At 38.6% G+C, this 13140-nt stretch overlaps 2 protein-coding genes across 2 annotated transcripts; one reads left to right on the forward strand and one right to left on the reverse strand.

Annotated features, from left to right (window-relative positions):
- Positions 1–36: 36 nt before the first annotated feature.
- Positions 37–7903, reverse strand: LOC110065746 (uncharacterized). The gene is made up of 8 exons (XM_089294763.1): positions 7740–7903; positions 5787–6720; positions 5122–5387; positions 4790–4940; positions 4310–4406; positions 3130–3439; positions 2208–2543; positions 37–1239 (listed from the first exon to the last, which is right to left on the reverse strand). Exons 2-8 carry the CDS (start codon positions 6689–6691, stop codon positions 920–922), a joined length of 2385 nt encoding a protein of 794 aa, XP_089150889.1. The 5' UTR covers positions 6692–6720; positions 7740–7903; the 3' UTR covers positions 37–919.
- Positions 7904–7989: 86 nt separating this feature from the next.
- On the forward strand, positions 7990–11378 carry LOC110065756 (F-box only protein 3-like). The gene is made up of 3 exons (XM_020772925.2): positions 7990–8404; positions 8790–9352; positions 10162–11378. The coding sequence occupies exons 1-3, from the start codon at positions 8008–8010 to the stop codon at positions 10492–10494; spliced, it is 1293 nt and encodes a 430-aa protein (XP_020628584.2). The 5' UTR covers positions 7990–8007; the 3' UTR covers positions 10495–11378.
- The last annotated feature ends 1762 nt before the right edge of the window (positions 11379–13140 follow it).

Genomic DNA, 13140 nt, shown 5'->3' on the forward strand with positions numbered 1-13140 from the left:
TTTTGCAGTGAGTAGAGATTGCAACTTACACTTGAATATATTGTAAAAGATACCCATTTTAATATATTGAACTCTCACAACTCTAATTAATTTAATGTTATTTTTCTTCTCAAATACCAACCTGTCCTGAGTTTCAAGTTACCGTAACACAGACCGCTGACAACCTCGTTCCCAGGGGGGAAGATGAGAGTCCCTGGAAACCAGGTTGGACCGCTGACGAAAAAGACTTCGAGCTGGTCTCGATATGAAGTAACATATTCGCTAATACCAGTGAGAGCGTGAACTATTGACAGCCGCGTATTGTTTCATCTTACACTTCATCACTTTCATGCCAGTATTTTGTGAATAGTTTACATCAGATTGAGACTTACACTGCACAAATACTCTAGTTAGTCAGCGGTTTGGTTAACTCCAAACTGGGTTTTTATTTACATACATGAAATTGATTTCAACACCAGATTTACAGCGTAGCCCGTATGAATAATATCTCCGAAAAAATGGTGAATGGTGAAAGATAACGAGATAAAAATGAGTTATTTCTACTAACAATCAGGAAGAATTACAATTGTTTTGTGTAATAAAACACTCTGTAAGAGCGCAAGAGTAACCAATGTAACCCTCTCCTTCGCAATTTACATATAAAAACACTCTGGAGTAAGAACGTTAGTTACACTGTCTTTTTTTTTCACAGTACCTACACCAACTTCTTATTTATAACTTAAATTTGTAGTATCTTTTGTTAACTCATGAACTAAAATGATTTTTAACTTATGACTTTCACTGAAATTTATCCCAAGAAATATTATACACGTAAACCAATTTAATCAGTAACGGTGGTTGAAAAAGTCCACAGTTATTTGACATCTTGTGGCGGGAATCCAGGGCAATGCCCAGCCCCTTCTACAGCGGGCCGTCTTGTTTAGGTCCCTTTTCTAGAGACAAAAAAGCCATTACTGAGGGTCCCCATGTAACCACCCCACCCTTGTTGGGACATTGGTAGGAACTTGCTGCAACGTTTAGACGAAGGAAGATTACTACACTTGCACTTGAGAGAGAATCGATACACAGTCAGACTTCCGAAATGTACTTTGTAGACATCGTAATCTGACTGACTGATAAATATTCCATCCTTGTTGGCTTGCTGTTTTTTCTTGAGGCATTCATTGACAGCGGAATCTCCAGCGTCGTATATTCCAAGCTGTTCATTCTTGTCCTCATCCACCACATTGTTAAATTTCCCTGTAAATGACGAAGCACATAAGTAGAAGCTTACTTTAACATGTAACGTAAAAACGAGAATGACCTGAAAAAGGACAAGCGACTCATTTAGTATGCAGGAAAGTTCAACGAGAAAGCCAAGCAAGGTAACATAAGGAGAAAGTAGAAAAATGCCATAAAACTTTGATTGTTACAATCACAAGGAACTTAGCAGAAAGTTGAATGAAATATATCGCAAACGAGGAGGCAGGTTAAGAGAGTTAATTCTTCATACATACTTTATTCCCAACGTAATCACTCAAGTTACATCAAAATCATTCTCGGTTTCGAAAATTTCTCTTGATTTAGCATATCTTGCGATGCGTGTTTTGCTCACGTGGACTGCCAAAGTGGCTTTCCACGCGCTTTCATCCTTCACGAAAAATATTCACGCATCGCGCGTGGTAACACAAATCCGCGGAAGAACTGGATACCATGTCTAAAAATAACTTGTGAGAGATTACCTTGGGAATAATCAATTAGCTTCCCCTTCAACCTCTCTTGGCCAAACCGATGTACACTATTGATCGGAAACTCTTCCAAGCGGCAACAGTAAGGCGTGTATAGCTCTAAATTACCTTTGGGCAGGAGCCCATCACTAGGTGCGGGCAATCACCCCATATTCCTGCAACGGCGTTTTCACAGACCGATCTATTTTTCGTTTTAATTTACTGCGAATTCAGATCCCCGCAAAAACCTCAATGACCAATCACAAGCATGAACTTAATATTTATTTACCGACAGATTAAAACGAAAAACCACCTGAGGACGCCATTTTTTCCTCACCGATGCGCGCTCATGCAGACCGGAACTCACTTATTTGGCGGGAAAAGAAGCCTTAAAATAGACCGGTCTGTAAAAATGCCGTGACATAGGCTTAGTATGGGAGTTGCACACTCTCTTAGTGATTGGCTCCTGGTTTGGGTTATACAATCTTCAGCAAACATTACCTGATTTGCTGAGGTTTCTGTAATTCTCAATACAAGCCTTATCCTCAGGCAGGATAATCCTAACTTTGGCTGGGTACTGCCAGTATGTAGTGAACACCACATCAATAGAGTCAGCAGGTCCTGTGTTGTTTTCTTCTCCTAGTGACGTCACCACACTGCCTGTTGCCATCAGCCTCTGATATCCGCCATGGTCCGGTGCACCTACGTGTCTTCTTTCTCGTGAGTTCGCGCTGGAGTTTTCGTTAGCGGCTTTTTCAGCACCGCTGCTGTTTGTACTTTTGTCAGAACCACTTGGTTGCTCCCCTGTAACCTCACGCTCTATATCCTGATAGTCCTCTGTGAGATAAAACAAATTGCTTATTAAAGTAGCTATAACTTTTTGTACTTTTATATCCTGTTTCAGATAAAGTGATTATTAACGAAGCGTGAGGTCTAGATACAGGAATATTAGTAAGCAGGGATGGCGTGGTAGTAACAGCACTCGCCTCCCAGCAATATGGGTCGAGTTTCTTGCTAGTTCTCGCCTTGCTCTGAGGTTTTTTCTTCTTTTTTCAGACACTCCAGTTTTCCTCCCTCCCGAAAAACCAACATTTTAAAATTCCAGTTCAACCAGGATAGAGGACATTCATGAAAACCAATTAAGGCTGATGTGGCTTCCTCTCTAAATATTGTAATTTTAAGATTTTGTAAGTTATGCAAAGGCCACTAGAAGGCATCTCTTTCAACCTTGCCTTATAATTTTTGGGTCACTTACCGCTGTATTTTCTATATGATGATGTAACGTTCGCTGTAAGTTGTATTAATAAAAGCTAATAAACGAGATGCCCGCTCCTGATGCTGTGTTTGTGCTTATTAGGATTAATTACAAAATATTTTATAATCGCTTCAGTGTGATTAGAATATAAAAACTTCATTGTGTCACCTGAATAATAAATTTCTTCTCCAGGGAAGCCAATATTATGATTTGTAACATACAGCTTGCTGAAGCTCTTGGCATTGTAACGAAGCTTACAAGTGTCAGCGCGACTCTGCTCATGTACATTAGTCCCTTCAACAAACTCGAATCTTGTACCATCTCCTTCATGTCCATTACAGTCTGATATCCAGTAGATAAACAGATCATTACCAAGTCCCTGCATGCTGACGGACAATGGTGATGTATTGGCCATTGACGATGACTTGACAAAGGGTTTAACCAGTGGTTTGCCTGTTTTGCCATCAATCACTGTCACCTGTCAATCAAAATGTTGGCGGGTAAACAAAAGATCATCTCCAGCATAATTCCTACACTAGACTACAAGGAGCCTAAGAGTAACCCCTCTTTCCATTAGTCTATTAAGCGTGACTGTAAATAAAATATTGGCCACGTGAAATCCTTGGGGCGAGAAGAGTGCTTCCGGCCCCTAGGATTTTGCGCAGCCATTTTTTTCCTTGCGGTTTTCATTTGCATCATGCAAGACAGACTAGCAAAGGATGCAGTACTCGTCAAGTCAAGTCAGTTCAACTCAAGTCATCTTTATTTAGGCAGGGTAGCTCCATCAGCCATAGGCTAATTGTATCTGACAAGAATTGCAGTCTATTGAAGATACACTTGTTGCAGGCAGCCCAGGCACAAAGCCAGGCTTAGCAGTGTACTCCTCTTCCTTGAGGTTCTCGCACTTGAGTTTTGAGTGCCACAGACATTTTTCTCACTTTGAGCTAAGATTTTGCACCTCAACTTGTGGGCAAGTCTACACATTTCCTTGTAACATTGAGGATCAATCATTTTTTAGTAAAACTCAGTTCACTGCCTAATTGAGGAATGGACATTATCACACTCATATGAGTACATGTTGTCACTCTTTTCCCTAAGACTGTTGAATGAGAAGCGAGAAAAAGCAAAATTATTCCTTGCAAAAACTGGAGGTGAGACAAATGCACCTTGCTTCCAATTCACAGAGAAGTGGAATGCAGTTCTGCTAATGGAAGCCAACTTTGGAATAAAATGACAATTCAGTAAGTCGAGGGTTAATAATCCTTGAAATTAAAGTCATGGTGGTATCACTTGTCTGTGGTGTAGTAGCAACGCATTCAAATTACTATGCATGTAAAAACAAACTCACATTTGAGTAGAAGTAAACTGGAAATCCTGTTCCAAAATTGTATCTGACAAGAAAGTCAGGTGTGTTGTCTTTATTGAAGAAACCTGCTGCTGGGACCCTGATAAGAAAAAACATAAGAAGAGCTTGTCAAAACCTACATTTGCGTACATTGTATGAGCCTCCACCATGTTAAAATACAGGGACAAAAAATAATTTAAACTACTGTAACTATTGCATTTGGTCAGCAATCTCTGTCATTTGCATATACACAAAAAGGCTCAAACAAATATTCTTGTATGTTAACTTGTGTAACTTACAATTCCAATAACATTTCAAGTTTTGACACCGTACATGTTGATCCCCATAGAAGTTTGGAAAACGAAGGACAGTACTTGACAATGCCATCAATTTTTGATGCCACAAGGCAAAGGCTAGCATTTGACTGAGTCTGTAGAATCAGATTTTGAATTTAATTTTTTTGATCATAACTGGAGTACTTACGAGTAAGATTCACTCGATGGGAAAACAAAATCCCAGAGTCTCTCATAAGTTTCTCCATCAAAAGCAATGATTGTTGTGTTATACATTGCCATAGTAATGTCAACAGTTCCATCTTTGTTCAAATCCACAAGAATGGGTGGATTCATTACTCCTACAACAACAACAAAAAAATATTTAGTGACATATAAAATGCTGCAGATAAAACAAAGGGTAAGGGGGAGGAGGGGGAAGCTTAGACCAAATAACATTCTGGGGGAGGTATAACTATATTCTGGAATATTTAGTACACAATAATTCTGACTCCCTTGCTGTAAGCTTACTCTAGCTCATACCTTTATAGTCATCTTTGTAAATGAGTTTGGAGTTCTCTATCAGACCATGAAATAAATCCATGAGAGAGACAACCCACAGTCCTCCTGGGTGTGTCTCTCCTCCAGTTCCAAAAAGCACAAGCTCTGTAGAATCCTTCTTCGTGTATATGACAGGAGAAAAGTAAGTTTCCCTCTCATCCGGAGTGTTTGACCATCTTAGCACCTGTCCAGTTTTGCCAGAAAATATCAAAAGACGTCCAACCAGACGATGAGGGCTATTTGGTTCCCTAATTTAAGAAAAATTTTTAAAAAAACGGTGATAATGTTAATATTTAACAATTAGATTATAAGCTCAAGATTTCTATCAGGTGATCGGCCTCATGAACTATCACCTAATAGACAGGGCTTCTGATATTTTGTGCAGTTGCGGAGCCGCGACTTTCAAATCTGTGAACTCCCATGAAATTCACAAAAACACACAAAATACAGCGAAATTCATTAGAAATCTTGTGTGTGCAAATGATCCACAGACTTTTAAACAATTTTCACATTATTCAAGTTCTGCTCTCTGCAGATCAATTTTCTGAATTTTCCCTAGAAAACTGTTGACACTTGGCAGCTTAATATTCTAAATCTACTTTTGATCACAAGGTATAAACAAGGAAAAAATTACAGACAAGACTTACGCCAAAGGGTCTCCCCCATGTGTAACTAAAACTTCCATCACTCCATCACCATTAAGATCTCTGATAAATTGTGCTGTGTACAAATTCATGTTAGTATCTCTAGATTCCTGTGGTCCAAAATTCCAAATAAGCTGTCCTTTCTTGCCACTAACAGCTTGGAAGACTCCTGCCCTTCCTGAAATCAAGCAGTCTTGCACGCCATCCACATCCAAGTCACCATTACAGTTTACTGAGTAGATTTCATGCATGGTATAATGTCTCCATATTTCTCTGCCAGTTTTACCATCAAGGGCCAAAAGCCCGCCATAGCATGGATAAGTGCCATTAAAATATAGATCACAAGAGATTTTAGGTGCATTGTAGCCATCAACGCCAGTTGAAAACCCTACCATGAGGTCGTCAACACCATCTTCATTGACATCATTAAGTCGCACAGCCGTCTCGGTCATTAGTTTAGGCATTGTTGTGTGCCACACCTTTGTAGCATAAAGTTCATCGCAGGGAGCAAAACTGCTCTCATCATCCAAGGATGTCTGTTGGTTATCCAATAAAACTTTCTTGACAAAGTGAGCATTTGGATCATTCGTTTTTGAATCCACTGAATCAACTGCTCGCAGAATGAGAAGTACAAGGCCAGAGACACAAATAGAAAAGAATGCAAGCCAGACAAAGCAGACAAAACAGGCCCTGGTTGTACACCATGGCTTAGAGTGCGCTCTTCTTATTTTTGTGGTCCTGTTTGGTGCCATCAACGGTTTCTGAACATTTCTTGTAGGACTGTGCAATGCTTTGGTGTAGCTGTCGTCAATTTCATCATCCAGCTCATCAGAATCATCATCATCATCACTTCCAAGATGAGAAAACTTGTTTGCTTCGGGTTTGTAGATATTACTCAATGACATCATAATGTTGATTCTTTAATTTACATTTGAACCTGAAAGTACAAATTCTAACAAGCTTTAGTCTGATCTAAATTTCCAAAGGGATTGGCACAGTCTTATTGTCTCAAATGTCTCAAGAATGATGGTGAAGTGCCTAAAAGTATCACTATACTCTCAGAGTATTAAATTATACATATTTAATTAGTAACAGGGGGGTATGAATCTTTTTTGATTTGAAATTAGCAATTTTGGCACCTTAGGGGGATAAAAATTTTCTAGAGTAGTCTTTCTTTTTTGGATAGAAACCTTTGGCAGGGACTGTTATAGGATTGATAAAAAAGTCTACCCTAGCATTTTAAGATAATGTCAAAAAGAATCAGTCAAGGTACAAAGAAAGAGACTTGGTATTTCACCTTGCTTTGTCACGGTTGTTGAATAAAACACACAAGGGTCAACACTTTTTTGTCTATTATTTGACAGCTAAATAATTGTAAGTTACACGACACATCATGTAAATTACCATAACAGCTGGAGGGCACGGAACAAACATGTATCAAAACTCAAATTTCGCGTTGGGTATCTTAATTCAGTATCTTTTACAAAATAAATTTTTACCCACTTATTTAGTTATGGATTTTTTTTCATATTACATCTACCACAGTTCTAATTACAGCATGACTGTATTGCTGCTACAGAACAACCAATAAAATCTAAGTTAAATTCTCCACGTTGAAAATTTAATGTAAAATTGAATGTCGATAACCATTGAAAACCTAAGTTACCTACTGGTGGCCTTGCGATCACATCATTCAATAATTAAATAAATGCACTTTAAACTTTTTTTCATTTTTCTGCATGATACGGCAAATAGTTGTTTCAAAATTCTATTATTTGTTTTGTTAACTTAAACCACAAGAACGAAGCATGGTCTTTGTTGCCTAAACAATAAAGACTTAAGAACGTAAGCCTTTGAGCTAAGGAAACTGAGGTGAGCTTAAAAATTTGAGTGACTCGTTCATTATTAACAACGCAATCTATTCTGAATCATGTGGAAAATATCACTGATAGATACCTGCAGTTACGGGAATTCACGTTGAATACTCTTGATTAGCGGTCATCAACTGTAATGGTCAAGTATTGGCGGAAGAAACCTAAATATATTCATTCTTCGAACGGTCTTGACTAGAAATGGCAGCTGTTCAGCTTACACGGAAGCAAGCAAGAAACTTGGTGGGGTGGGATGGGCGAAACTTCTGTCGCGTACTTCTCCCATCTCACCCTACCCATAGATAAATATTTCAACATCCTTTGGAAGACTGGGGCTCAATTTATCAAAAAACATGGCGGCTGAAATGGCGGCTAAGAATATATGCTTTTCGTCCCTGCCTGTTATTCCTTTGGTGAATATTTTCTCCTTCTTGGATAGAGAAGACCTGGCAAGGTGCTGCCAGGTTTGCAGTCGGTTCAATCAAGTTGCCTTTTGCCTTCCTGCTTGGAAAACGTGGTGTAAAGAAGTTTGGCTAGTGGAGGAATGTCCGCCGGGAAAGAACTGGAAACAGTTGTTCTCCGAGTGGAAAGCGAACTGGGGGCGATACGAATCGTGTTATGCTTCCATTAAAAGGGCTTGGAACTTCATTGAAGAATTTACAAAGCTTCACTGCCCCCATATCTACGATACTTTGAACGAAGGATTAACAGAGGAGGAGATTACTGAAACCGAATCAAAGAAGCTTACTGGTGAGACATTTTAATTACGTAAGCGCATAAAGTGCAAGTGAAATCAACGCGGTGTTAAAACCATTCCTGCATTGCCAAGTCCCACGATCAGAATATAATATCTCCTTACTGTTTGTCATACATTTCCTATAAACCCCTTAGGGAGAATTGGGTCTTTATTGACATGATCAGATCCTCGATTTCACGATCCAATCAACCCCACTCCCAGGTTTCTTAACTGTATTAAAAAGCACCAATCCTTTCAAGTCTCCTGAGAAGAGAATTTAAATTAGTGAGTAATTCTATTCTTCTAAACTTAATGTTTCAACTTGCTGTGAAACTAACAATGAGTTGTAACAAAAGGCCAACACAAAAGCATTAAGCTTATATATAACTACTTCAACAGGTTGTAGACTTCCAACTGATCTCAGATGTTCAATACGTATCCATAATGGACAGCAACTCGTCAGTGCAGGACTCTTTGGCTCCATGTCAATATCCAATCACCATCAAAGTGAGTCTCTTCTGGAACTCCATGTTGCTGCAAATGGTCTTCAGCGAAGGGACGGACTACGGAATTGCATTCCCATTTCCTTCTGTTTGAAAACTGGAAATGGACAATTCATGGCATTGACGAATGAAGAGGGACATAATCCAGGAGAAATCTTTTGGCCAAGTCCTGATCGCAGTTATGGAAATTATGATGTCTGTCCAATGAGAATGCATCATTTCCTGGGTGGGACCAATTTTGCTTCGTGGCTCTGTAAATATGCGGATCAGTTGTCTGGGAACTGCTACCCAGTAATTGACAGGGAAATTTACAAGTTCCTGTTTTCTGGCTCCATGACTACCAGGGGCATCACAGTTAAAACAACTACTGCATTTCTGCCAGAACTAAGCAGTGTGAAACCACCTTTGTTCTTTTTCACTTATCGCATATCAATTTCTATGGATGCAGAAGGCTCCTTGGTAGGTGATATCTGTTAAATATGTAGTTTTCTTTCATTGTACCACCGCAGCCACTACCTCTAACTGGTTTCATTTCCAGGCATGTTATTTCCAGGCATGTTATTTCAAAGTACCTTTAATTTGCATAAAAAGGAAAACTGGGTTACCTGAATTTTTTTTTTGTTCTTGATTGTCTTTCCTCCTAGCCTTTTGAAATCTCTTCAGTGTAGCAAAATGAGAAGTTTTCATCTGCTCCAGCAGTTTTTAAAAGGGGTAAAAAATGAGTGATGCACAGAAATCCTGAAAATACCTTATGTGATATTCCTACATGTGTAGCTGTTAAGCTCAAATTTTGCAAATTTGAATGAATGCCAGACATACTTGTGGCATTAAGCCAGGCATTAATCACAGCAACAGTCAACTTTTGAATCAAATTGTGGTTTGAGTAAGAAAGTATTCATTTCATTTTTCAAGAGAAGAAAAATTGATTTGAAGAATGGAATTAAGTTATTGAACACATTATAAGTGTTGAAACCAGAAGGTAAACCAACCAGCATTAGTCACAGTGGTTATTCTCTCTACGCATGTTCAGAAACTGTTATTGTACTTGAAATTATGCATGCACACAATCAAACCAGAACAAGCATTTTCTGGCTTCAGTTTTCGATTTTGCTCAGAGCATCATGCATTCGGTTACCGCTGACCAAACAGCTGTGGGTTCTGGGGACAAGATTGTTGTAACTGGAAGTACTGTACTTTATACTGGTAGTTTTGACTGCAACAAAATTGCACTTCATGGTGGATTTAGGAACCATGATTTTATGTTTCAGATGAACAAATGCCAGCTGAAAACACGTCACTGGTACATCACGGATGAAAACGGAGTTAATGAAGAGGTACATGGTGATGGTGTGGTTGGTGAATTTCCAGTGATGACCCCAGGGGCCCTCCATGAGTACATCAGTTGCACAACATTTTCTACACCTACTGGAACCATGAAGGGACATTATGAATTTCAGTACCTCAACAAAAAGGGCAGCTTTCATGTGGAGATACCACCAATGAATTTCAAGAGCCTTCCTTTTGTAATTGCAGAAAAGAGGTTGTCAAACTTGAGTGAGGGCAAGTTTGAGGAAGAATGCAGCAGTTCTGGCTCTGATTAAGGAGTGAATGATTGTGTAAATATCAATGTATGAAACATAAAATTTAGCATAATGAATACATGTAGATGTTAGGAGAGTTTTCAATTGAGTGTTGTCAAACCAAAACAAAATCAGTTACTTACCAGTTAAACAACTCAGCCAATCTCAAACCATAGTAAAACCAAAACCAAATCCAAAGTAATTGCCTTTCACTTAATTACTTTCCACACTCAATTGGAAACTGCTCTAGGTCAGTTTTTTTGTAAATATTTATTTATAACATGTGGTTGATTTAAAGGGCTAGGTAACAGCATTTTAGGTAATTCTGGTTATGTTTGTCAACTATGAGTTAAAAAACTTCAAATTGGCTTAACAGCAGTCTTTCATTGGCAAAATCCCCTCCATACATCAAATAAGGGTGATTTCTGAACATGAAAACATTAACACTTTTATGCAATTTGACTTTAAAATGTTGAGCAGATGTTTTTCCAAGTTTACCAAGGCTAATGCAATCTGTTTTAATAATTAGTCTTCATTTTGTCCAGTTCATGTCCCTTTTTGGCTTTTGAGTTCTTCTGTGGTTTGAGCCGTTGTGATTTTCACTTATTACTAATTCTATGACCAGTTGGTAAGAACTGAAATTCCCTAAAAATGAGTGACAGAGCCTCAAGATTTTCATAATTTTTGGCAGAATGTTTATGGTGTTGTCTTATGTTTTAATACTTATCCCATCATGGCAGATGTATCTGGTACTGCACTTTTCTGAATATTAATTACTATAATCCATCAAATATTTTTGCTTGTGCGTGATTGGTCTAAACAAGTCACATGACCAAATATTTCCCAGCTAAAATTAGGGAATTCCCCAATTTTTAAAACCACACATGTTGCAAAAAATATATAAAGGATAATAGATGAGTAATAACGAAGAGGCAAGATTTGCTGTTACTCCGAGTTTCGTGCTTACGCACTCATCAGACAGTATTTAATGATAAGCATTCCTATCAACTAGATATATATACACGGTATTAAACAATAGGCTAATTGCTGGACTAGTTGCATTACAATAAGTGATAGTTATACTGGAAAACAATAGGTGTGAAGACAGAAATTACGGGGACGAGTATAAACTGCGTGGGTGCAGTACAATATAAAGAAAGTGTCAAGCGTTCTTCAAGTAGAATTTGTTCTCGTGCCGGCATTTAGAAATAAGTTCTGATCTTTTGTTTAGTAGATTGTCGTTGCTATGTTTGATAATCATTAGTTTTTCTGTGAGGCAGAGGTCGCATCGTTTGGAAATGTTGTTGTAGGGTCTTGCACGGCTAATAATTGACCATTTGATGTTGAAGTCTTGTTTTTTGTCGTGTAGTTGCCAGATGTATTTAGAAAGCTCGGTGCTGTTGATGTGTTTTCTGTGCTTAAATGTGGATTTGTGCTGCGAGAATCTCTGTTTGAATGTTCCTTCTGTCAGTCCAATGTAGTTCTTGGTTGTGTTGTTAGTTGTAACTTGTGCGTTGTAGATTACACTGGAAGTCAGGCATTTGTTGTCTAGCGGGCATTGGTCTTTTTTGCGGCAGTTGCATTGCTCTCCGGTGATTGCGTTGGCGTTGTTGTCGGCGTTTGTTATTTTCATGTTGTGTTTGTTGATTACTGTTTTCATGTTGTCCATGCAACTGTAGCTGACTTTGACGTTGTTTTTGTTGAAGAGGCTGTGGTATTTATGTTGGTTCGGAAAGTGCTTAGATATGAGCTTCAGGAATGACAATCAACCAACAATCAACCAACACGCCCCCGACGCAACAGACAAAGAAACATTATATGGTACAACCCTCCATTTAGTAAAAACGTAAAGACAAACATCGGTAGAACATTCCTGAAGCTCATATCTAAGCACTTTCCGAACCAACATAAATACCACAGCCTCTTCAACAAAAACAACGTCAAAGTCAGCTACAGTTGCATGGACAACATGAAAACAGTAATCAACAAACACAACATGAAAATAACAAACGCCGACAACAACGCCAACGCAATCACCGGAGAGCAATGCAACTGCCGCAAAAAAGACCAATGCCCGCTAGACAACAAATGCCTGACTTCCAGTGTAATCTACAACGCACAAGTTACAACTAACAACACAACCAAGAACTACATTGGACTGACAGAAGGAACATTCAAACAGAGATTCTCGCAGCACAAATCCACATTTAAGCACAGAAAACACATCAACAGCACCGAGCTTTCTAAATACATCTGGCAACTACACGACAAAAAACAAGACTTCAACATCAAATGGTCAATTATTAGCCGTGCAAGACCCTACAACAACATTTCCAAACGATGCGACCTCTGCCTCACAGAAAAACTAATGATTATCAAACATAGCAACGACAATCTACTAAACAAAAGATCAGAACTTATTTCTAAATGCCGGCACGAGAACAAATTCTACTTGAAGAACGCTTGACACTTTCTTTATATTGTACTGCACCCACGCAGTTTATACTCGTCCCCGTAATTTCTGTCTTCACACCTACTGTTTTCCAGTATAACTATCACTTATTGTAATGCAACTAGTCCAGCAATTAGCCTATTGTTTAATACCGTGTATATATATCTAGTTGATAGGAATGCTTATCATTAAATACTGTCTGATGAGTGCGTAAG

Source organism: Orbicella faveolata, unplaced genomic scaffold (assembly GCF_042242905.1).
Source record: "Orbicella faveolata isolate gen_17 unplaced genomic scaffold, um_ofav_v1 contig_25, whole genome shotgun sequence".
In the NCBI taxonomy this organism is placed as follows: Eukaryota; Metazoa; Cnidaria; class Anthozoa; order Scleractinia; family Merulinidae; genus Orbicella; species Orbicella faveolata.

Coding starts and splice junctions, on each gene's coding strand:
- LOC110065756 (XM_020772925.2), top strand. CDS start 8,008: ATGGCGGCTGAAATGGCGGCTAAGAATATATGCTTTTCGTCCCTGCCT. Junction 8,405..8,789: donor CGAATCAAAGAAGCTTACTG/GTGAGACATTTT, acceptor CTACTTCAACAG/GTTGTAGACTTCCAACTGAT. Junction 9,353..10,161: donor TGGATGCAGAAGGCTCCTTG/GTAGGTGATATC, acceptor TTTATGTTTCAG/ATGAACAAATGCCAGCTGAA.
- LOC110065746 (XM_089294763.1), bottom strand. CDS start 6,691: ATGATGTCATTGAGTAATATCTACAAACCCGAAGCAAACAAGTTTTCT. Junction 4,407..4,789: donor CCATCGAGTGAATCTTACTC/GTAAGTACTCCA, acceptor TTTTCTTATCAG/GGTCCCAGCAGCAGGTTTCT. Junction 2,544..3,129: donor AGAAGAAATTTATTATTCAG/GTGACACAATGA, acceptor TTTATCTCACAG/AGGACTATCAGGATATAGAG.